Below are 23,697 nucleotides of genomic sequence, written 5' to 3' on the forward strand. Positions count from 1 at the left end.
GCTTAACTTATTAGCATATAACTGTTGATGATAATTTCGGGTGATTGTTTCTATTTCCTTGGTGTTAGTCATGATCTCTCCCTTTTCATTCATAATTTTAATAATTTGGGTCCTCTCTATTTTCTTTTGGATTAGTTTGGCCAATGGTTTAATCAATCTTATTGATTCTTTCAAAGAATAAGCTTCTAGTTTCATTGATGTGTTCTACTGTATCTCTAGTTTCTATCTCATTGATCTCTGCTGTAATCTTGATTATTTCCCTTCTTGTGTGTGGGGTTGGCTTAATTTGTTGTTGATTCTCCAGTTCTTTAAGGTGTAAAGAGAGATGATGTATTCTGGATTTTTCAATTTTTTTAAGGGAGGCTTGGATGGCTATATATTTCCCCCTTAGGACTGCCTTTGCCATATCCCATAGGTTGTGGACTGAAGTATCTTTGTCGTCATTGGTTTCCATGAATTATTTAAGTTGTTCTTTGATTTCCTGGTTGGTCCAATCATTCTTAAGCAGGCCATCCTGATCAAAATCTCACCGGCATTTTTCAGAGAGCTGGAACAAACAATCCTAAAATTTATATGGAACCAAAAGAGACCCTGAATTGCGAAGGAAATGTTGAAAAAGAAAAACAAAACTGGGGGCATCACATGGCCTGATTTTAAGCTTTACTACAAAGCTGTGATCACCAAGACAGCATGGTACTGGCACAAAAACAGACACATAGACCAGTGGAACAGAGTAGAGAGTCCAGATATGGACCCTCAACTCTGTGGTCAAATAATCTTTGACAAAGAAGGAAAAAATATCCAGTGGAAAAAAAAAAAGAGTCTCTTCAATAAATGGTGCTGGAAAAATTGGACAGCTATGTGTAGAAGAATGAAACTCAACCATTCTCTTACACCATACACAAAGATAAACTGGAAATGGGTAAAAGACCTCAACGTGAGGCAGGAATCTATTAAAATCCTAGAGGAAAACATAGGCAGTAGCCTCTTTGACATCGGCCACAGCAACTTTGTTCAAGACATGTGCCTCCAAGCAAAGGAAACAAAAGCGAAAATGAACTTTTGGAATTTCATCAAGATGAAAAGCTTCTGCACAGTAAATGAAACAGTCAACAAAACAAAGAGGCAACCCTTGGAATGGGAGAAGATATTTGCAAATGACACTACAGACAAAGGGCTGATATCCAAGGTCTATCACAAACTCCTCAAACTCAACACTCAAAGAACAGATAATCACTTCAAAAAATGGGCAGAAGGCATGAATAGACACTTCTCTAAAGAAGACATACAAATGGTTAACAGACACCTGAAAAAATGTTCATCATCATTAGCCATCAGGGAGATTCAAATCAAAACTAATTGAGAGGGACGCCTGGGTGGCGCAGTTGGTTGGACGACTGCCTTCGGCTCAGGGCGTGATCCTGGAGTCCCGGGATCGAGTCCCACATCAGGCTCCCAGCTCCATGGGGAGTCTGCTTCGCTCTCTGACCTTCTCCTCGCTCATTCTCTCTCACTGTCTCTCTCTCTCAAATAAATAAAATAAAGTCTTTAAAAAAACAAAACAAAACAAAACAAAACAAAAACAACTAATTGAGATACCACCTTCCGCCAGTTAGAATGGCCAAAATTAACAGGACAGTTAACAAGAAGTGTTGGAGAGGATGTGGATAAAAGGGGACCCTCTTACACTGTTGGTGGGAATGCACGTTGGTATAGCCACCTTGGAAAACAGTGTGGAGATTCCTTAAGAAATTAAAAATAGAGCTACCCTCTGACCCTGTAATTGCACTACTGGGTATTTATTCCAAAGATACAGATGTATTGAAAAGAAGGGGCATCTGTACCTCAGTGTTCATAGCAGCAATGGCCATAGTTGCCAAACTGTGGAAAGAACCAAGATGCCCTGGACTCAGGGCAGATGAATGGATAAAGAAGATGTGGGCCATATATACAGTGGAGTATTATGACTCCATTAGAAAGGATGAATACCCAACTTTTGTATCAACGTGGATGGGACTGAAAGAGATTATGCTGAGGAAATAAGTCAAGCCGAGAGAGTCAATTATATGGTTTCAGTTACTTGTGGGCCATAAGTAATAACACAGAGGATACTGGGAGATAGAGAGGAGAAGTGAGTTGGGGGAAATTGGAGGGGGAGACAAACCATGAGAGACTGTGGACTCTGAGAAACAAACTGAAGGTTTTGGAGGGGAGTAGGGTTGGTGGTTGGGTGAGCCTGGTGGTGGGTATTATGGAGGGCAAATATTGCATGGAGCACTGGGTGTGGTGCATAAACAATAATTTTGGAACACTAAAAAATAAAATAAGTAAGTAAATAAATAAATAAATAATCTTAAAGACTTCTAAGTCTGTTGGCCTCAGTCCAGACTGTTCCCTAGAATATCATCTGTCAAGTAATAAAATACGGAACCCTTATACTGAAGGGGATTTTTGTTAATAGCTTGGCATGTCTAAAGAGTCTAGAAGTTACATAGAAAAATGAATGTATTTATATAATCTCTAAGAAATATTGGTTTACCATTGTTCTAGTAAATTGTAATTGATACATCTTGAAATTAAAAACAGTATTTTTCCATTGTAATTCAGTAATTTTCTCCATTGTTATTCACAGAGTGCTAAAGAAGAATTAATTAGGTGGGAAGAAGGTAAAAAATGGCAAACCAAAATAGAGGGAATTAGAAACAAGTTGAAGGAAAAAGAGGGAGAAGTCTATATTCTAACAAAGCAGTTGACTACTTTGAAAGATCTTTTTGCCAAGTGAGTTTAAAGATAAGTCTAATTAATTTTGTGTGAAATCTTGATTTGGAAGTTACATTGTTCTATCATATTTGATAGTACATACTTGATATCATACTTGAAAATTTCCCTACTTTTAATTATCATTTATTGTTTATGGTTCACTTTTTATTTTCTTTAAAATGTGTTTATAAGTATTTTAACAACTTGGGTGACCTAGGTGGCTCACTTTGTTAAGCATCTGCCTTCAGCTCAGGTCATGATCCCAGGGTTCTGAGATCGAGTGCCACATCCGGCTCCCTGCTTGGCTTGAAGTCTGCCTCTCTCTCCCTCTGCCTCTCCCTCCCTCTGCCTCTCCCTCATGCTTGTATGCACTCTCTCTCTCTCTTTAATAAATAAAATCTTTTTTTAAAAAGTATTTTAAAAGTTTATAAATGGGCTTACTACAATTTTGAAATAAGTTAGCTCATAGAAAATACAGAGAAATCTAATTTTTTTGTTGGTCTTGTAATTGAGTAAGCTGTGGCTTAATAAATTGAATGCAAAACAGTGAAATATTTTCATGATGCTACATTAAATCCCACAGAGCTGACAAAGAGAAACTTACCTTGCAGAGGAAACTAAAAACAACTGGCATTACTGTTGATCAAGTTATGGGAGTGCGAGCTTTGGAGTCAGAAAAGGAGTTGGAAGAATTGAAAAAAAGAAATCTTGACTTAGAAAATGACATTTCATATATGAGGTAGGCTGTTTCATGCAAATGTGGTACCCATTATAAGGATGAAAACTGACCCACAGTAACTGATGTAATGAATGTGTATTACTTTAGGCTTGGGTTCTGTTGTCTTTTCCCATGTGAGTTAAGATTTTCTGGTTCTTGGTATGCTGCCTCATTTTGGATTGTATTCTTGAATCTTCTGAATATTGTGTGGTGAAACTTTGGATCTTGGTTAAATTCTATGGAAAATGTGGATATTTTTGTTTTAGCAGGCAGCCAGTCTGGATAGGTTCATGCTCCACGTTCCAAACTGCTTTCTGTAGGGTGAGTCTTTGCTACCCTAAGATCAGATCCATGTACACACTGCTCTGTGGTGAGCCCAGAAGTTCATAAATGACTGTATAAGATCCCTTTTTTTAGTTCCTCCCTTTCTTTGATCTCCCTAATACTTTCCATTTCCCTAGAGCTCCTCTTTTTGGTACTTTGAGGGAAATCTGGGGCTTTCTCCCTCAGTACTAACATACATCTTCAGATTTCAAACAGTGTTGTATTCAGGCCAAGAAACACTAGAGGAAAAGGAAAGGTAAATTACTGTCTGTTTGCTGATACCCAGATTCTAGTATGCTGTTCCAATCTGTAAAATACTAACTTTTCAGAATTCTCAAATAGCTGTTCCATGCATTTTAGAAAGGCAAGATTGGATATGTTTACTCCCCTGTACCTAGAACCAGCTCTCCCTCTCCCCACCATGTCATTTCTTTAGCAGAGTCTTTGAAATTTTTTTGTTTTGTCCTCCCTTTCCATGCTGATATAATCATAGTCATGCAAAACCAAATAAAATCATTTTCTAACAACAGCTGAAACTGTAATAATCTGTTTCATTTATTCTTAGATGAACTTCAGTTAGTTTTACATAATCTGTCACTTCTCTACTAAGTACTTATAAGATGTTCAGAATCATCTTAATGATCATTTTTAAGGTCTGGTTGCCTACTTGTCATATTTGTATATGAGGATACTTGCTATTCCTAAATTTATCATACTTTTTTTCCTTTCTGTTAATCTTCAAAAATTACCATTAGTGCTTCTTTATTAATGCCTGTGATTGCATCAGTGTTAATCTAATGTGAACTCCTTTAAGGGAACACTCCTGAGCATCTACATTTCCTTTCTTTTTTTCCTAAGTCATTGTTTCTTAAATCCCTCAGAATTTTTCATGATGAAGAAAAAAGCGATTGAAGAATTCTTTCTTTTGACACCTCTTGTACAGATACTGTTTGATCTCAGCCTTCCCTTCTTTGTTTGTCTTGATTTAAGCATACGTTCAAAACAACATTAAACTCTTTTTTCTCCTTTGCAGTTTTTACAAGGATCAAAATATTTTACTTTTGAAACCTAATGCTTTTAGAGGTTTTGTTTTGTTTTCCTAATAATGTGAATCTGTGTGGCTGAAGTAACTGGAGAAGATCTGATAGAAGAGATGGAACTTAACTTTCTCAGCTCAACTTGAATTTCTAAGTTGAATGAATCGATCTTTAAAGGGAGGAGGGGCATTCCAAGAGAGCAGAACCCTAGCAGAGACATAGTGGCAGGAGTAAAGCTTTCATGTGTGGGTATGGGTAGACTTTTTTGCCGTAGTAAAGGTAGACTCCTGGACAATTAGGTTGAATAGGTGTAGTGGGGCCAGGTTATGGAGGGCCTTGGAGGCCACGCTCATGAGACCTGGAGTAACAGATTATCTGGCACCACTAAGAGCCTTTTGTGAATCATTGAGCTTTTTAAGAAGCACACAGATGTTATGAAATTGTTATATAATGTTTTAAAAATAGCGGCTATTTTGATTTGGTTTACACAGTTCCATATAAGTAGATGCATGGTCTTTAAAGATAAAGTGTGTTTCCATAAATCAAAATACACTTGTTAACTCATAATTCAAAAGAGTCCTGCAGCGAATCCTCTAGAGGATCACTTTATACTGTAGAGTCATGTCTTGATTTTTGCGAAGCTTACAAGTTTTGTGGAATTTCAAGTAAATACTGTATTAATAAATATATATTTTCTTTCTTTTCTATGTGTTGGTAGATTAAAGCTGTGGAGAGTTGAAGTTTGAATAGTAAAGAGTCTGTTGTTGTTTCTCATAGGACACGCCAAGCTCTCCCTAGAGATTCTGTCATTGAAGATTTACGTTTACAAAATAGATACCTCCAAGAAAAACTTCATGTTTTAGAAAAACAGTTTTCAAAGGAGGCATATTCTAGAACTTCAGTAAGTATACACCTTTTTGTTTTTCTGTTTTTAAAGCTTAAAAGTGATATCAACTTCTACCTTTATCTGAGCCAGAATATTAGATTCCTCTTATAATATGAATGCAATAAATCCAACTTTTATTTTTACCAGGTAGTGATGTATGTGAACTTCTTTAATCCTTCTTACATAAGTAAACTTAAGATTCTTAGGCTTTATATGAAACTTAATTACAAATGTGGTTTTCAATGAAGTTATCATTTTGAGTTTTGCTGCGGCAAGAACATACAATTGGGTAAATTAGAAAAATATGTCTATTTAGCATTGTTTCCATTCAGCATGTTATATATTTCTAGATTTCTTTATAAAAATTCACTAATACAGAATTGTTTGTTGTGTCTTACTTTAAAACAATCGGTGTCTATGTTTTTGTTATTTCTTTCTTCTTCTTTTCATGTTTCTTCTCTTTCTTCTGCTTCAAGCAGAATCTGTTATGTGACACAACTACGCTTTCTACCCTTGCTACCAGTGTTAATAAATACAGGCACAGTACTTTTTACAAAAAGAACACTTTACATAGGAACAAAAAAAAACCCATAACAGTTTTCAGAATTAAAAATGGGAAGGGAATAGAAGCCAGTGACGACTTACATGATCAGGTACCTAAAGATACTCTACGGGATCCCAGTAATGAAGAAAAACACACAGCAGAAGATATTGTAGAGCCTCCGGAGTTAAATAAATCTGAGACAAGACCAAAACACAAGTCAAGTCCATTTAAGTCAACTAATGGTACCTTGGCAGATGCTAAGTCCAATTTTGAAAATGAACCAGATCCCGAAATGGAGAAAATTAATCAAGACAGTTGTGTAAATAATAAACAGGAACATAAAAACGAGGAAGAGAATGAGCTAGGCAAGAATGACAAAGGAGAGGGACATGTAGCTGAAGCTGTGGGTCACAACAACCACTGGGATCCAGAGGAATCCGCCAGAGAGGACCCTGGTTATGCCACGGTTGCGGCCACACTGAATCAGTGTGCTGAGGAGGGCGCACAGGCAAACTCTGACTCCGACGGACCAGTCCGGCCAAGAAACGAAGTGTCCCAGGTTTGAGTCCATGGCGGTCCTGTGTGTGTATGTGTGTTAGCGGAATCTTCCTGTAGCAAGTGGTATACACATGTGGGACAAATGGAAATACATTGTATAGGATTTGTAAAGAATATTAACTATATTATTAATGATATATATATTATATGTAATATAATATATTAAGAAATGTGTCTTTAGCTCTAATATTTGACTGGTTCCTTCAAAAATTAATGGTTGTGCATTTCCTAATTCATTTTAGTACTCACTGTTTTACCACTAGTACTCACTTAAAAAGAATTAGATTACATTATGGGGTGACAAAAATCTGGTCCTATAGAAGTGTTCATGTTGCCTTAGAAATTTCTAATTCAGGTTGCTCTGAAGTCTCATCACAGACTTTTACTACAGTGAATACGATCAGTAAAAGTATGTTACGATACTGTATGACATTCTTTGGTCATCATTTTGCCACATAGTTTATGACATATACTTTTTTATAATGAAAGAAGGGAGTTTGCCTGTGTTGCAGTGTTGTGCCTAGGTTTAATTTTCAAAGCACTTTGCAGAGTATTATTTCTGTTTTACATGGGAAGCTTGGAGCATAAGTAATATCTCTAGTGATCCAGAACCAGGATCTAAACACAGGTCTGACTCTGTAGTTCATGATCTCTCTTGACACACTACTTTTCGGTCCGTTCACAGTGCAGTACAGGCTAAGACATGTTTGCCCCTGGTTGAAATCAAATAGCATTTATCTTTTTTTTTTTTCTTTATCCTTTCCACCTATATATTCCAGTCACCCAAGTCCTAAAAACATCAATAAAAACAGACATTTAAATGTGAGGAGAAAATGGATGAAAGTAACTTAATTCTTGTTTCATTTCTTTATCCAGGTTCATAAAACTTTTTCTTTTACTTGATAATAAATAATTAAAAGTTTGAGACATCCACTGTGTGTTTCTTTAACCCCCACCCACTAAGAATTTGGTTTCTAGCAGTGTATCCCCCATCCGTTTTTGTTTTTGTTTTTAAGATTTATTTATTTTAGAGAGAGAGAGCATGTGGTGGGGAGGGGCAGAGGCAAAGAGAATCTTAGACTCTGCACTGAGCCCAGAGCAAAGTGGGTCTCAGTCTCAACAACCCTGAGAGCATGACCTGAGCTGAAACCAAGAGTCTGACACTTTGCCGACAGTGCCACCCACGTGCCCCTAGCAGTGTATCCCTTTTAGCAGGATTTCTCTTCTGTACAAGAACTGGAAATCTCATAAAATTCAATTTGTAAGAGTTTTATTCATATTATTTTTACAGAATAGAGTTTCATTAGAATTTATTTTCCAGACATATGGACAGTTTCAACAAATACTTTTAATTTTGTTTTTTGAGAAATGGGAAGAATGATCCATATGTACTTAAATAATTGCCACCATGTTTCAGTGAGGAGAGACTCGCGTTCAACACAAAACAAAACAAAAACAAAAAACAAAAAACCCTGATGTGAGATAAGGTAGAAGTACTCTCTTCTGTGAGTGATACTTAGTATGGTTTCTGTCTGTCAGCGGTGCTGATAGGTGTTTATCAGTTGTTAAAACCACCACCACAGACAGAAGAGATGAAGTGAGGGGGACAGAAGAGCTCAGGGACAGGGCATTACAGATTTCTGTGTCTGAAGAGGCCTAAAAGATGACCCCATCTTAATGCCTTCATTTATAAGATGGAAGAACCGAGGACCTTGCAGGTGGCATGATTTTCCTGGTGTTAACCTAACCGCCGCAGAAGAGAATGTATACTGGGGTGATTTGACAGAGAATAAGCGCAGACATGTTCCTATGGTACAGGCACCAGCAAACACATCTGTCTTCTTTTTCTTGCCGCTCTATATGTGCATATACACGTATATGCACGTTGCTTTGAACAAATAGACACAGGGGGATGCGTGTGGCGTTCTGTGCCCTCAGGTCAGAACCCAACAGCCTAGAGTTTCTTTACTCTTCTGTATCCTGTTTTTTAGTGTCTTTAATTTATTTTACTTTTGTTTTTATTACTCAAGGGGAAGTGTATAAGAATGGGAAGTATTCAACCTACTGCTAATTTAAAAAAGATGGTATAGAGCCATGTATAATGGATGTATTTTTCTAATACTGTATTTTTTAAACTATAATGTCTGTGGAGTTATTGACTTGATAGTCCATCAAACCAGTAGAGAGAGAAAGGGATGAGGGGAGGACACACTAAAGCTATGCTGAGTGCTTGCACAAAATTATTTCATATGATGCTCGTAATAATCATGTGAGGTAGGTGGTATTCTACCCACTGTATAGAAAAAAGTAATCAAGCACTTATTTCCCTTTCGAATGACTTGTTGCTTAGAATGAGAAGTAAAAATGAACATAAATAATAACCCAAGGTGAATTTGTGCCAAGAGAAATGCAGACATAGTGTAATTGGGTTTCAGAGGAGGGAGTAATTGCTTTTGCTCAAGGAATGAAGAAGAGCTTTCCGAAGAAGGAGGGAGAAACTATGGCATTTCTTTTTATAGGTTTGTGTATTAGTTTGCTAGGGCTATTTTAACAAAACACCACAAATTATGTGGCCTGACAGAAATTTTATTCTCACAGTTCTGGAAGCCTGAAGTCCAAAAAAAAAAGGTCTTGGCAGGGTTGATGACTTCTTCAACCTGTGAAGGAAGAATCTATGCCAGGCCCTTCTCCTTGGCTTGTAAATGGCCATTTTCTCCCTGTCTGTTCACATTGTCTCTATGCATACCTATGTATCCACATTTCCCTTATTTATAAGGATACCATTCCTACTGGGTCAGGGTCCACCCTAATGACTGTAACTTGAGTACCTCTGAAAAGGTCCTGTATCCAAATAAGGTCACATTCTGAGGTACTGAGGTTGGGACTTCAGCATACAAATTTGAGGGTGGGGTAGGGTTTAGGACATAATATAATCCATAACAAATAATAACCACACTTTTGGACTGGGAAAACTAGCACAAACTAGTTTAGTCATTATGAGAGTATACATGGAGACATTATGTGTGTGGATGTTAAGACATACTTGACTTTGCTTTCTATATTAATTAAAATGCATTACCTTTGCTCCTGCCATTTTTATATTCTAACTTATTAATTTGGGGCAGTTTTTTTCTAGAGCTCTCCAACTTTCCATATTTTTCCTCAAAAAAATGTTCCCTTTTAGCTAGTATTTTTTATCCTGTTGTGTCTCATGCCACTTTATTATTAAAACTTAAAAATATTTCTAACTTTACTTTCCTGAAGACTTCTGAGGTAGAGTCAGATGATCATCGTCAAAGAGAACAAGAGCTTCAGAAGGAAAACCTGAAGTTGTCATCTGAAAATATTGAACTAAAATTTCAGCTTGAACAAGCAAATAAAGATTTGCCAAGATTAAAGGTAAATTTAATGTTCTTTACTCTAGTTAGGAAACCTAATGCCTGAAAGCCTTTTGTCCCTCTTCATATTAGTTTATGAAGATGTCAGAAACTCACATTCATAAAATATTATTGTAGTGTTACACCTTCTACATTCGTTCATGCAACGATTATTTGTTGAAAGCCTACTTAATTGTGAGGCACTTTTCTAAGTGCTAGGAAACAGCAATCAAAAAATTTCTTGCAGTCGTAGAACTTACATTCTAGTGGGGAAGTAGATAATAAGTAAAAAGTCAATATACAGAGTGTCAGCTGATATTAAGTGGTAAGGAGAAAAAGCATAGTTGGTATGAAAGATGTGTGTGTGTGTGTGTGTGTATCTGGGAGTGTATGGAATAGCTATTTAAACTAGGGTATGGGGAAGGCTTTCTTAATAAAATGATATTTTAGCAGAGAGCTAGGAGACAGATGAGGAAGTGGGTCAGATAGATACTGGAAAAAGAGTTCTATACAACAGAAATAACAAGTTCAAAGCCCTGAGGCAAGAGGATGGATAATAAATCTTTAAAATATTAGGATATTTTTAAAAAATTAAGTCTTTACATTTAAAACAATTAGGATAATTATCTCTTTTAGGAATTTTATTTTGGTGTTTATAATAAGTTTATCTTTGGTTTTCCAGATCTCATCCTATTTATGGGAATCTTTTTTCTTCTGGCTGGCTAATTCTTTCAGTTCTATTTTCTAACCTAGAATAGTAACAATCTGTTAATTTCACTGGTAATGATATAATTATGTCCTGCTTCTAGAGCATTCTGAGTTTTACATTGTGAGAACCAATACTGTTTCTCTCTATCATCTGTCTAAGGATCTACAAATGTAATTTATGGGATGGTTAAAATCAGAATTCTAAACTCTGTATTAAGGCAGTAATGTGAAAAATATTTCTTGAAATCCATATGTAAATATCCTTGTATTAAATTTTAATTTAACATATGTCTTAATTCAAAATCCTTATTGCTGTGGAGACCATCTTGTTCAGTTTGGCTATATAGTTGAAGAGATTAATAGCTCATGTGAAATATTTGCCTTTCCTTTTCAGAGATTATAGCTGTGTTAAATTGTTATACATTTGCTTTAATTTTTCAGAGTCAAGTAAGGGATTTGAAGGAAATGTGTGAATTTCTTAAGAAAGAAAAAGCAGAAGTTGAGCGGAAACTTGGTCGTGTTAGAGGGGTGAGTGTGTGAGAACATACCACATATTTGTTTGGGTTTCAGAAGTGCCAAGTTGGTAATAAAAAAACAAGTTTGTATATGTCCTAAGAGTAGTGATATGCTTTTACTACTAGGCCCTGTAGTCTTGGTTTTTATTCTGCTGTGTCTACAATGTAAAACATCATAAAGCTTTTCTTTGTGTTTCAAGTCAGCGTATTTTATCATCTGTTACACCTTACATGCATTTTATTTCAATTGGGTTATGACATCATCTTTCTTCATTGTATATCCCTTCACCCCTTGAAAACATTGAAGTTCTAGGAATCCTTTTGTTCATGAAGGTAACTACTAGCTGCTCTTAGTCCAATTCTAACATTTTATAACTATTTTTTATTATTTTCCTTGGAGCTTCTTAGTATAACACTCTGTACATATGTTTCCCAAGTTTTTTTTTAATCCTTGTATTTTTCTTCCCATGTTATTTTGTACTCACTTTTTACAGTGAATAAATGCTGCTTATGAGGCCCTGACCAAAGATTTAAGCCTCTAATGATTTCATTAGCAAGTGGCACAATGAAAGCCATCGAAAATAAAAGTAATAATAAGAAATATATGACAGATTTGTTGAAAACACTGAGTTATTATTTAAAAAGTACTCAGAACAAACTCTCACTGACAGCAACATTAATTTCATAATTAAAAATGTTAATTCGACCTTTTCCAGGTTAATTATGAAAGTACATATTATGTACTGTAGGGTTATTCATTGCATAGTGTGAATACTGACTAAAATGCAAAAAAAAAAAAGTAAGCAGAATCTTTTGCTCAACTGTTGAAAACCTTATTTTAAAGCATTAGGCAGTTAAAGTTATTAATTGGTGACCCATCTCTATTGATAACTACACTAGGTTTTTTCATTTCAGATGTCTCTTGTATTTATATTGGACAGAAACTGAATTTCTAATCAATGGCTCGTAGAGAAAATCACTTCTATTATGTTGCAATTCAAATTTGGTAACCCATGAACTCTTCAATGACACAACTTTGTGGGTCTTTTTCATATAAAGGAATTTCTGTTATATAGGAAAGAACATTAGCTAAATAGAATATTTAGGTTCTAAGGTTTATTTGGAAGAGACGTCAAGGCTGGAGTATATGAGCTGTTAATTATTAGCTGCATGAGTAGGAGTATCAAATTCTCTGTGTCTTGATTTTCTTGTATTTAAAGTAAGAATTATAATTCCTATTGCATAGGGTTATTGTAGTGATGAATTGAATACAGTTTTGGCTTCAAATGTTAGGAATCAACACTGAGTGCAATACTGTGCCTGTTATGTTGTTGGTGTTTATATTATATACTCTAAGATATTTGATTAGATAAAAAGTTAACATATTCTTTTGTAGTCTGGTAGAAGTGGAAAGACAATCCCAGAACTAGAAAAAACCATTGGTTTAATGAAAAAAGTAGTTGAAAAAGTCCAAAGGGAAAATGAACAGTTGAAGAAAGCATCAGGAATACTGACCAGTGAAAAAATGGCTAATATTGAACTGGAAAATGAAAAGTTGAAGGTAATTTTTAAAGTTGATCATTTGCATGGAATATTTTTACTGTTTTTATTTTTTAAGGAAGATTTTAAATATACTCCTACTATAAAATGGCTTTAATGGATGCAGTGACCGTTTTATACATGTGGAAGAACTTGTTGGAGACAAGGCTGAAAATAATTAGAGTAGCTCCACTGGTCTTTTATTATTTCAAGACCAACAGTTCTAACTCTGGCAGCATAAATACTTACCTGTGTCTGTTTTCAAATATACAGACATAAGCCCCCACTCCTGGGGTGGGGTCTTTTGGGGTGGGTCCTACCATAGATATTGTGATTTTTTTTTTTTTAAGATTTATTTATTTATTTGACAGAGAGAGAGAGAGATCACAAGTAGGCAGAGAGGCAGGCAGAGAGAGGGGGGGGAAGCAGGCTCCCTGCTGAGTAGACAGCCCAATGCAGGGCTTGATCCCAGGACCCTGCGATCATGACTTGAGCTGAAGGCAGAGGCTTAACCCACTGAGCCACGCAGGCGCCCCAGATATTGTGATTTTTAAGTCATCAGCTCATTCTACTGTGTAGGCAAGGTTGGGGTGATGACCAGTGTGAAAGGGAAGGCTTTCATTCTATGAAAAATGGCCTCTAAAACTGCTTTGAATTAAGTTTTGTGAGTTTATAGGGTCATCTTTTATTTCCTTGTTTTGAAAAAGGCTTTTTTTTTTTTTTTAACTAGGCTGAATTAGAAAAACTTAAAGTTCATCTTGGACGTCAGTTAAGCATGCACTATGAATCCAAGACCAAAGGCACAGAGAAGATTGTTGCTGAAAATGAAAGGCTCCGTAAAGAACTTAAGAAAGTATGACTTTCATTACTGACTAATAATTACTTTTTATGTTAACTAATATATCTTCAAAAAACTGAATGAAAAAGTTGAAGAGTGTGTCTGTTTAGAGTAGATGTTAAGAGATGTAGGAATTCTATTTTTATGGCTGCCATCCTTTCGCCATGAGGTACATTGAAAATAAAAAACAAGAGGCAATATAGTATAGAAGTTACACATCTGGGATTCAGATCCTAGCTCTGTTACTTAATGGCTGTGGAAATAAGAGCAAGCTACTGACCCCTCTCTATCCCTCAATTTCCTCATCAATCTGGGAGTAATAAATATATCTGTTTCACAGAGCTGCTGTAGGAGTTGAGTGAGTTAGTATTTGTGCACATGGTTCAGAACAATGACTGATATAAAGGAAGGAATATGTGAAATTGTTTTGTTAAACAGTAAAATTCCTTTCTATTTAAGTTGCAAAATATATTCCTTGCCCCACAAATAGGTGTTGTTACTTATATGGATGATCCAGTGAATAAACTGAAATTGAGATTTTTAAACTAGTTACAATAGTATCAGAATATACCCATGAGTACAGAGTATATTGTGCTTTGAATGGATGTTTAATAGTGGAACTAGTTCGTGGTACTTACACATAGTTGATGCTCCTAACTAGATCTCTCAAGTATTGGGCAAAGCAAAACATCTTCAAAGTGTATTAAGACATAAACTATCCCATTATTTGTAAATACTACAAAGATGACAAATGTAAAGTAACCACTAGTGTCAAATACTTGCAATGTATTCTTCTAACCTTGCTTACATGACCTGTTGTTCTAATTATTATGATCATATTGCTATTTTAAAGAAAACATTAGATTTTTATTGGAATTTTAATCAGCCTTTACAGTGCCAGGCTACTTTTGTTTCTAATTTGTAGTGGTAATTTTGAATATATTGCATCTATGAGAACAGTATTGTTATCCTGTACTAATTAGTCTTTAATGGTAGGAGACTGAAGCTGCAGAAAAATTACGGATAGCTAAGAATAATTTAGAGATATTAAATGAGAAGATGACAGTTCAACTAGAAGAGACTGGTAAGAGATTACAGTTGGCGGAGAGTAGAGGCCCACAGCTTGAAGGTGCTGACAGCAAGAGCTGGAAGTCAATCGTTGTCACAAGGTAAGAATAGTTTAAAACTTGCACAAAGTTTAATCAGTTCTAATGTTGTCATTGTTTTAAAAGAATATGACACTACTCTGATTAACTTAGTTCTTTCCTTGATGAACTGTTTGATTGTTTGCTTTAATATGATACTTTTTGCTGATGCTAGGACAGGAAAAGTGTTGTTGGTTTTTGTTTGTTTGTTTGTTTTTCCTTCATGTATTTAGTTTGGGTGGCAGCGCATAGGACAAAGCAGAGCTGGGGCTGGGGTCAGGGTGTCACAGCTGGGTGGACATCAGGAAGCAGCTGGCATCGACAAGCCGGGTGCAATGGGGCCAGCTTCTCCTGGGTGCTGCTTTTCTCCAGCTGTGATTCAACTTCTGTATTACATTCATTTTCTACCTCAAGCATAAGCCAGGAACAGTTTACCTGTCTTGTCACAACCTGTGGCATACTATATCTGGGCTCTACAGCAATTTCAGAGGTTTATATATATTTTTTAAGATTATTTGTTTTAGAGAGAGCAAGCACACATGAGCGGGAAGAGGGGCAGAGGTAAAGAGAATGCCAAGCAGACTCCCTGCTGAGCGGAGTCTGCCTTGCCTTGATGTCGGCCTTGATCTCGATCCTGAGATCATGACCCAAGCCAAAAATCAAGTCAGTTGCCCAACTGGCCGAGCCACCCAGGCACCGATTTTGGAGTTCTCTTGTATGCAGCTTCTTCTTCAGACAGCCCTGACGGATGAATTTAATGATAGCTTCAGTGTGTCACTGGCCTCTGCTTTCTGGCACTAGACTTTCTCTTGTCCTGTGAACCTTTCCTACAGGTGCAATTCCCACCTATCACGTAAACTTTGTAGCTGTCAAAGTGGTATTAAAAACTCACTAGTAAACACTCCTCTGTTTATCGCCACTATCATCATGGGTGGCTCATAATGACTCCAGTGAGTTACTTAAAGGCTTTGGTGCCATTCTCATATGCAGTCTTAAGCAGCTGCTTCAAGGAGTATAGAAGCCAGAAACTAGTAAGATCCTATCCATGTCTTCCCATTAAAGTTGTCCTGTATGAAGCTGGGTTCTGTACATCTGCTGGCCTCATTTCTAAAGGCAAACTCATCTTTATCTTAGCATATTCACAGAGTTCTTTATGTCTGTGCATCTCTAGTCTCCCCTTTGATGTCTACCTGTTTTTTAGAATGGGCTCGTTGAGGGGTGGATCAGTAGTCACCATCACTACCACCACTAGGATGCAAGCCTTAGCATCATGAGGCTGTAGCAAGTCCCACGTAGGTCTCCTGCCCTATACGTGTTCAAGGTGGAAGGCTATGCAGGCAGATTAGAAGGTGGCCTAGGGGGCCAGGCTGTCCTAGAGAAGGGTCCTTGGTCCCTTTCCTAATACCATCCTGAGTGTACTCAGAGTCCACTGCTCCCCTCTCTAGCTCTCTAACTCTGCAGGACAGCTAGTGTCAGGCTTAAATGAAATATGTGCTAATACCAGGGAAAAGGGGTCTCTCTTGTCTGCTTGGATCCCAGCAGAGGCTCTCAACCAGCAGCTCTCAGTGGACTGCTTGATTGGTCTTTTATTTCCTTCTATAATCACATGTAGGTTCAGAAGGGATTTTGAGTTACTTCAGATTTACTCTGCAGATAATTTACTCAGTTCATGCTACATGCCAGATTCTCTGCTTCATGTTAGGTGTACCTCTAAATGGCCTGCTTAGCGTCATTCCCATGGAGCCAGCTGGTTTCCATGGCTTTAGAAATACTGAAGTCTCACTGTGACCTTAAGTAAATTACATCTCTTCTGTGAGCTCAAGTGTTTTTTGTTTTGTTTTGTTTTTTCATCTGTGGAGATGATCATCACTATTCTTCTTCCTTGGCCTCAAGGCTCCCTAAATCTAAAAACAAAACAAAACAAAAAACTTGCAAGATCTGCCACTGGCATTATATACCCATCTCATTAAAGTGGTTTAGAAATCTTTTTGGGACCCATGACACATTAGGTCTTCCTCACGCTGAAATCTTGACAGTTGCTCTGTTATTTACTCAACAAACTAAGAACATCTGTTTTTATCAGGCCAGATACGGACTGTTAAGACAGGCTGGGGATGCTGGAGCTATTTTATATGGGGTGATTGGAGAAGGCCCCTCTGATTGGGTGGGGCATTTGAGCAGAGAATTGAAGGAGTAAGCTTCTGATATGTCACCCCTTTGGTGGACAGTCTGTCAGATTAAGAACAATGCTTTCTAATCATAGCTTCCAAGATTTATCAAAAACTGAATGTATTGAAGTACTCATTTCCCTTCCTGGTACTGTCCTTACCTAGTTTTGTTGCCAAAGCATTCTTTTTCTTTTCTCTGAGAAGTTTGAATATTATAAGCATTGTCTCCCTTTTTTTTTTTTTTAAAGATTTTATTTGTGTATTTGACAGACAGAGATCACAAGTAGACAGAGAGGCAGGCAGAGAGAGAGAGAGAGAGGGAGGGAGGGAAGCAGGCTCCCTGCTGAGCAGAGAGCCCCATGCGGGACTCGATCCCAGGACCCTGAGATCATGACCTGAGCCGAAGGCAGCGGCTTAACCCACTGAGCCACCCAGGCGCCCCGCATTGTCTCCCTTTAAGGTGGAATGATTTGCTTATAAAATTTTGACTTCATGTTTTAAAAATTTCTTTTCGTGTCTGGGTTTTTGGTTTTTTTTTTTTTTTTCGACTACTGGTCATTTCTTTAAAGGTTATAAATCTCAAGATTTTTATGTCATATGCGATTTTTTTACCCATGCTTTCGCACTTATTTTTTTTAAGATTTTACTTATTAATTTATTTGACAGAGAGAAAGCGAGATCACAAGTAGGCAGAGAGGCAGGCAGAGAGAGAGGGGAAGCAGGCTACCCACTGAGCAGAGAGCCCGATGCGGGGCTCCATCCCAGGACCCTGGGATCATGACCTGAGCCAGAGGCAGAGGCTTTATTTAACCCACTGAGCCACCCAGGTGCCCCCACATTTTTTTCTTCTCCCAATAGTGTCTTTTTGTTATGCTTCTGTGTGTGTATACATGATGTATGTATGAAATACTTTAATTTGTGATCTTTAAATACATAAGAGTACCCAATAATACAGAATTTGATATTCTCGTGGATGAATCACACTGTTTTTTGTTTTGTTTTGTTTTGTGACTGAAAAAGATAATAAATTTAAGCTTTTTGACAGTGGCAAGTTCAGGCTCCATCCTTCTTTATAACCTTGGTAACACCTAAATCTTCTATTTTAATTAGCCTTTTAATTAGGGATACTTAGCCCTTGTCACCTAATGCTACATAAATATGTAGAAATGGACTAGATTTGACTATAATTTGACTAGAGTTGACTAGAAGAAACAGTGTAAGATAGTCTGTTATTTTTAGTGCAATAATTTGAATTGGCTTTTAAATCAATGAGAGAAATTACTTTCCATGTCTACACTATTTTTTTCCCTTCACTTTTAGAATGTACGAAACCAAGTTGAAAGAACTGGAGACTGATATTGCCAAAAAAACCCAAAGCCTTACTGATCTTAAACAGCTTGTAAGACAAGCAACAGAGAGGGAACAGAAAGCTAAGAAATACACGGAAGACCTTGAGCAACAGGCAAGTAATTTCAAGCCACTCCTTGGCACTGTCTTATGTAGATAAAAGTGAACACTTGATAATTCCTCCCCTAAAAGGCCCATAAAGTGAATGGTACCACCATTCGACCATTTAAGCCTAAACCTTTAGATTATCAATTCTTTTATCTTTCTTACCCTATTGTCTTTATTAAATCACTTCAGATCTATATTTCAAAAATATATCCCAAATATGATGATGTTTCAGCACCTCCCACACTGTCAGTCTAGTCTAAGCTATTCTTTCACACCTGAACTGTTGCAGTGATTTCCTAACTGGTCTCCCTGCTTCCACTCTTGCCTTGTTTTACCTTCTCCCTATCCCTGAATGTATTCTCCACATAGCTGCTGAGTCACCCTTCTAAGCATTTAAAAAAAAAAAAAAAAAAAAAATAGCACAGCAGCATCAGTGTTCCAGTGGTTCCACATTACCCTAGAATAAAATTCTAAAGTACTTTTCATAACCTGTGAGGACCTACATGGTCTGGCATCTGGTTTCCTTTCTAGCCTCGTCCTTACTTTCCCCCCATTCACAGTATTCTAATCACATGAATGTTCTTTCAGTCCTTTGAATAGGCCAAACTCATTCAAGCTTTAAGATCTTGGACTTATTTCCCTTGTCTAGAATACTTTCCACCCAAATATTCTCATAGCTCATTGCCTCACTGTGTCTCTGCTTAAACAGAGACCCCTCAGACCTTCCTTAACCCATACCACCTTCCATGACTCTCCAGCCTCCTATCCTGAGTTATTTTTCTTGATAGCCCTTCCTTTCATCTGGCACTGTTATTCCATCACAAGCTTACTATTTGTCTTTGTTTTCCCTCACCTGCACCCCCTCTCTAAATACATAAGGACCGTAGGAACATGCCGGAAGGGATTTTGCCATCACTATATTCCCTGTGCCTACAATAATGCCTGCATGCGGCACTCAGTAATTATGGAATGAATAGTGAATAGAACATGACAGATATGTACTCATATTTTACATGCTTTTGAAAACCCAACTTTTAATATGCTTTACTAAAAATATGCATCTTTATAAAACATATTTCCATGTCTGACTTTATCTTCTAACTTTTCATTGTGCCCAAAGATTGAGATTCTCAAACATGTTCCTGAAGGTGCTGAGACAGAGCAAAGCCTTCAGCGGGAGCTTCAAGTTCTAAGGTACATTGTCTGTTTATAAGGCTATCTTTAAAAAAAAATTTTAATATAACCAAGTTTGCTACATCTAGAGATTAGGACTTTTTAATCTTGTGGCCTAACAAGCTTATCAGTCTTATTTCATCCTTTTAATCCCAATTACTCTCTTACATAACAGATAATGAAAAATGGGTACACAAGATCCTAATATAAGCCTCAAGCTTCTAACTTAAACTTTCTGGTCAGGCTTTTAAGAAGCATGAAGAATTTTCATTCTCTGATCTCAGTTTGAGAATGGTAGCATTGCAACAGTGGGAGTAAATGAATAAATGTTTACCTTTATAGATTATCAGCAAGTTCTAAGCAATTTACAAAGTTCATTAAGAAATAACCATATATTTTGTGAAGCAATGTCTGTTTTTTGTTGTTTTAACACATAATCATTGTGTTCTAGATTAGCTAATAGTCAGCTGGAAAAAGAAAAAGCAGAATTAATCCATCAGTTAGAAGTTAACAAAGACCAAAGTGGAGCTGAAAGCACCGTATCTGGTAAAGTATTTTATTCTTCTAGCATGTTAGCTAACCTGTTTTTGAATAAGGGTTTGCCTTTTTTATTTATTCAGATGTCTGATGATTGTCTTCCTGTACACTCAGATCCTTTGATAGCATGTTTCCAGAGCTCTTTGCTTCATAAAACAGTTGTTTATAATAGCAGGTACTCAAGTATTTTTCTTTTTATGTTCATATGGGTGTTACATTTAATCATGATACAGGGCTAAGCAAAGAAAACTAGTCTGTGGTTTCCAGTTTCTAAGTATAGGCCCTTTGAAGACCTCTGAACATTATCTTTTCAGATTTTATTTATTTATTTGAGAGACAGAGAAAGAGAGCATGAGCAGGAGGAGGGGCAGAGAGAGAGAGAGAGAGAGAGAGTGAGTCTCCCTGCTGAGTGGGGAGCCTGATGCAGGGGCATGATCCAGGAATCTGGGATCATGACCTCAGCTAAAAAGTCAGATGCTTAACCGACTGAGCCATGCGGGTACCCCATCCTCTTATTATTAATTTAAAAACTACAAATAGTAAACTCGCCTACTTTCTTTCTCCCTTTTACAAAGTAAAACAGCCTAATTCTCTCCCTTTCATTCAGAAGTGATTAATCACTCTATTATTGCTATGTGCATATGTATACATATACATGAATTACATACACACACACATAATTAACAGCTGATGCTCATTATTTTCAGTCTGTATTTGTGAATTCAACCACTCACTAAAATTTACTTAAAACCCCAAAACCAGTACTCCTGGTGCTTTTGCAGATACAACAGCAGTGAAAAATTTAAGTTCTGATTCACCTTTTTCCAGATGAGATCCAAAAAAGTGAGGCTTTGGATTATTTCAGCTCTCTCATACAGATGACCGAAGGACGTAAACGGGACAGGGCATGCAGCACAGGGCAAGAAGCTCTCGTTCTGAGGCCAGTTGGACTGGGTTTAAATCCCAACTTTGACATTTATGAGCGGGTCCTCGGGAGAGTCACTTGATACTACTGAATTTTGTTTTCTCTTTCATCAAAGGATAGAATCTACCAGGATGAGTTGTTGCCAGGATTTAAAATTGCACTGTGTGTCAGATCTGAGTATGTGTATAGGTACATGTTTTCCCAATGAATTGTTCAGTATTCACAAATCCATTGTTCGTGTCGAATTTTGAGAACATCACTGTTAACAAGAATCATTTGTTATATATATCTGATAGTGTGATGGATATAACAAATTCTATTCCAAAGGACTCTATCAACTTGTACTTGAACAATCTTTAATTATTTCATATACCTTTATCAGTATCCTAGGATGTATTCTCGTTGCTACTTTGTATTAAAGCTATCATGTATGAGTTGTACCAGACACTATGCTAAGTGCCTTACAAGCATTTTATGGTATTCCCCCCACCACCACCCCAGCATTTTGTAATTAACCATTAAAACACTGTTTGGTGGGTACTACTCTCTCCATTTTACCTATGATCTTCACCTTAAAGAGGTTAAGTAACATGGTCACAACAGCTAGAAAGTGAGAGAGGCAGGATGAAACCTCAATCTCTGGAACTCCAAAGCCCCTCCCTGGTCCCTGCTTTTGACCACGGAAACTGCCTTACCTACCTCCTGGTGACTAAAACAGTCATGTAAATCTCTCAACAGTATCTCTTACAGCAGCCAGCTCAGGGTACCAGACTAACACATTCCCAAAGACCCGTTGATGCTGTTGATATTCGGCAAGTACTTTCTTTCTAAGTCTCAGTTTTCTGAGAGGGAATTTCAGAACCCTGTATTCCTCATCTATTTAAAGGAGACTAAGGATACCTATCAAAGACTGTTAAGGTTCAAAATCAAACCAGACTGTCTTGGCGATTCTAAAGCACTATTTAAATAAAGTAGCAACAAGACTGGCAGAATATTGAAAAAGCTGTATGAAATAGTCAAAGGTTGTTCAGTAGAACTGAATTGGTAGAATTCAATTGGTAGAAAGATTGGTAGAATCTTTTGAAACAGAATTTGCCATTTTGATCATGCAATCAGATACCATTAAGCTAACTTTCAGAAAGTGCAATACATAATAATCACTTTTACTGCACTATTTCGTTACTAATCTGTGTAACATATAGCATCCCTTTGATTAAGACAACTCAACATAGCATTAGTGGTTAAGAACCGAATTTGTAAAAAATCATTAGCACTTTCTACAAAGGTGAGGGGAAGCTTTGAAGAATGATTTTGCTCTGCTTTCCAAAGAAAGATAGGTTCTGGTGACTAAAGGAAAAGGATGAGGAAAATATTTCTTGTCTCCAACTTCTAATTAGGGAACCATATCAAGGGAACCTTAATAGAATAGAAACCTTCCTGTCTCACTCATCAAAATGTGTCTTGCTGCCAATTCTTTTCTCAAACTTTAGCATTACTTCTAACTTTTACCTTTCAGTGGCTACAAAATATGACAGGACACATTATATGTTGCTTAATTTAAAGAAAATGTTTCTAGCAAAGATGGCAATTAAATAAAAAAATCTCATTTATTCATTGATTCTCATAAAATTAGAGAGATGTTAACTCCAAAGGGGGGGTAGTTAAGGATCCAGTAAATTAAAGCCTTTGTGCTTTGTGTAACTCAGGGTTACCTGACCATAGTATTAGGATTTATTCGTCTTTGTTTTATCCACCCTGTCTGGCATGTATTTCACATAGTAATTACACAGTAAAGGTGTACTGACCTACATGAACAGCCAGTACTGTTGGGGACCAGCAACAAACACTTAGCCAGCTATGGTTGTAGCCACTTACCTAACAGTCTACTTATTCTTTTGTTGTCCTTTTATTTTTCTCTGAAAATAATTTCTTCCATGTAAAAAATTAACCCGATTCTCTACTTCTGATACGCAGTACATGCCTTTTCTCTTGGTCTGCTATGGAATTACAATACCGGATAGAGGTAGGATTACAGTATTCAGTCTGGAAAGTGTTTCAGCCATAAAATGCGTATTTTCTAGGCTCTAGTTTCTTAGTTTTCTACTTTCTAAAATAAACCCTTTGTCAGAGTGGGGGAAAGCAGAATCTGATTTTTGTAACTTTTTTGGCAGATCCTGATCAACTCAAGGAAAAGGTAAAGGATTTAGAGACACAGCTCAAAACTTCAGATTTAGAAAAGCAGCATCTGAAGGTAATTTTATCTAATTATCATATTATAAATGCTTTGTGTTAAAGGCAACTTCTATGAACACCACCCTTGAGTTTTAAGTATGTATCCTAAAAATTCCTGGGTATACATCTGACCTCGATACTATAGAATTCATTATATTCATCTGTGTTAAAAATATTAAACAAGAGCTACAAAAATACTGAGACCAAACAAATAGGATTAAAGAGACGTTTATTTTTTGATTCTCAACAAATATGGCT

General features: G+C 36.8%; 1 protein-coding gene across 11 annotated transcripts in view; it reads left to right on the forward strand.

Moving 5' to 3' along the window:
- CEP290 (centrosomal protein 290) overlaps positions 1-23,697 on the forward strand; it is a 98,202-nt gene that overhangs the window by 72,846 nt on the left and 1,659 nt on the right. For 10 of the 11 annotated variants that reach the window (XM_044227365.1, XM_044227367.1, XM_044227366.1 and 7 more), the window contains 12 exons: positions 2,633-2,778; positions 3,344-3,499; positions 5,617-5,740; positions 10,092-10,226; positions 11,354-11,440; positions 12,824-12,988; positions 13,697-13,819; positions 14,801-14,973; positions 18,438-18,579; positions 19,693-19,766; positions 20,197-20,291; positions 23,379-23,458. In XM_044227365.1, the coding sequence (XP_044083300.1) occupies positions 2,633-2,778; positions 3,344-3,499; positions 5,617-5,740; positions 10,092-10,226; positions 11,354-11,440; positions 12,824-12,988; positions 13,697-13,819; positions 14,801-14,973; positions 18,438-18,579; positions 19,693-19,766; positions 20,197-20,291; positions 23,379-23,458 (1,500 nt within the window). Of the gene's footprint in view, positions 1-2,632; positions 2,779-3,343; positions 3,500-5,616; positions 5,741-6,204; positions 7,002-10,091; positions 10,227-11,353; positions 11,441-12,823; positions 12,989-13,696; positions 13,820-14,800; positions 14,974-18,437; positions 18,580-19,692; positions 19,767-20,196; positions 20,292-23,378; positions 23,459-23,697 lie in introns of those variants that run through there. The other variant, XM_044227370.1, reaches the window with a different exon arrangement.

This window comes from Neovison vison, chromosome 12 (genome assembly GCF_020171115.1).
Source record: "Neovison vison isolate M4711 chromosome 12, ASM_NN_V1, whole genome shotgun sequence".
Classification (NCBI taxonomy): domain Eukaryota; kingdom Metazoa; phylum Chordata; class Mammalia; order Carnivora; family Mustelidae; genus Neogale; species Neogale vison.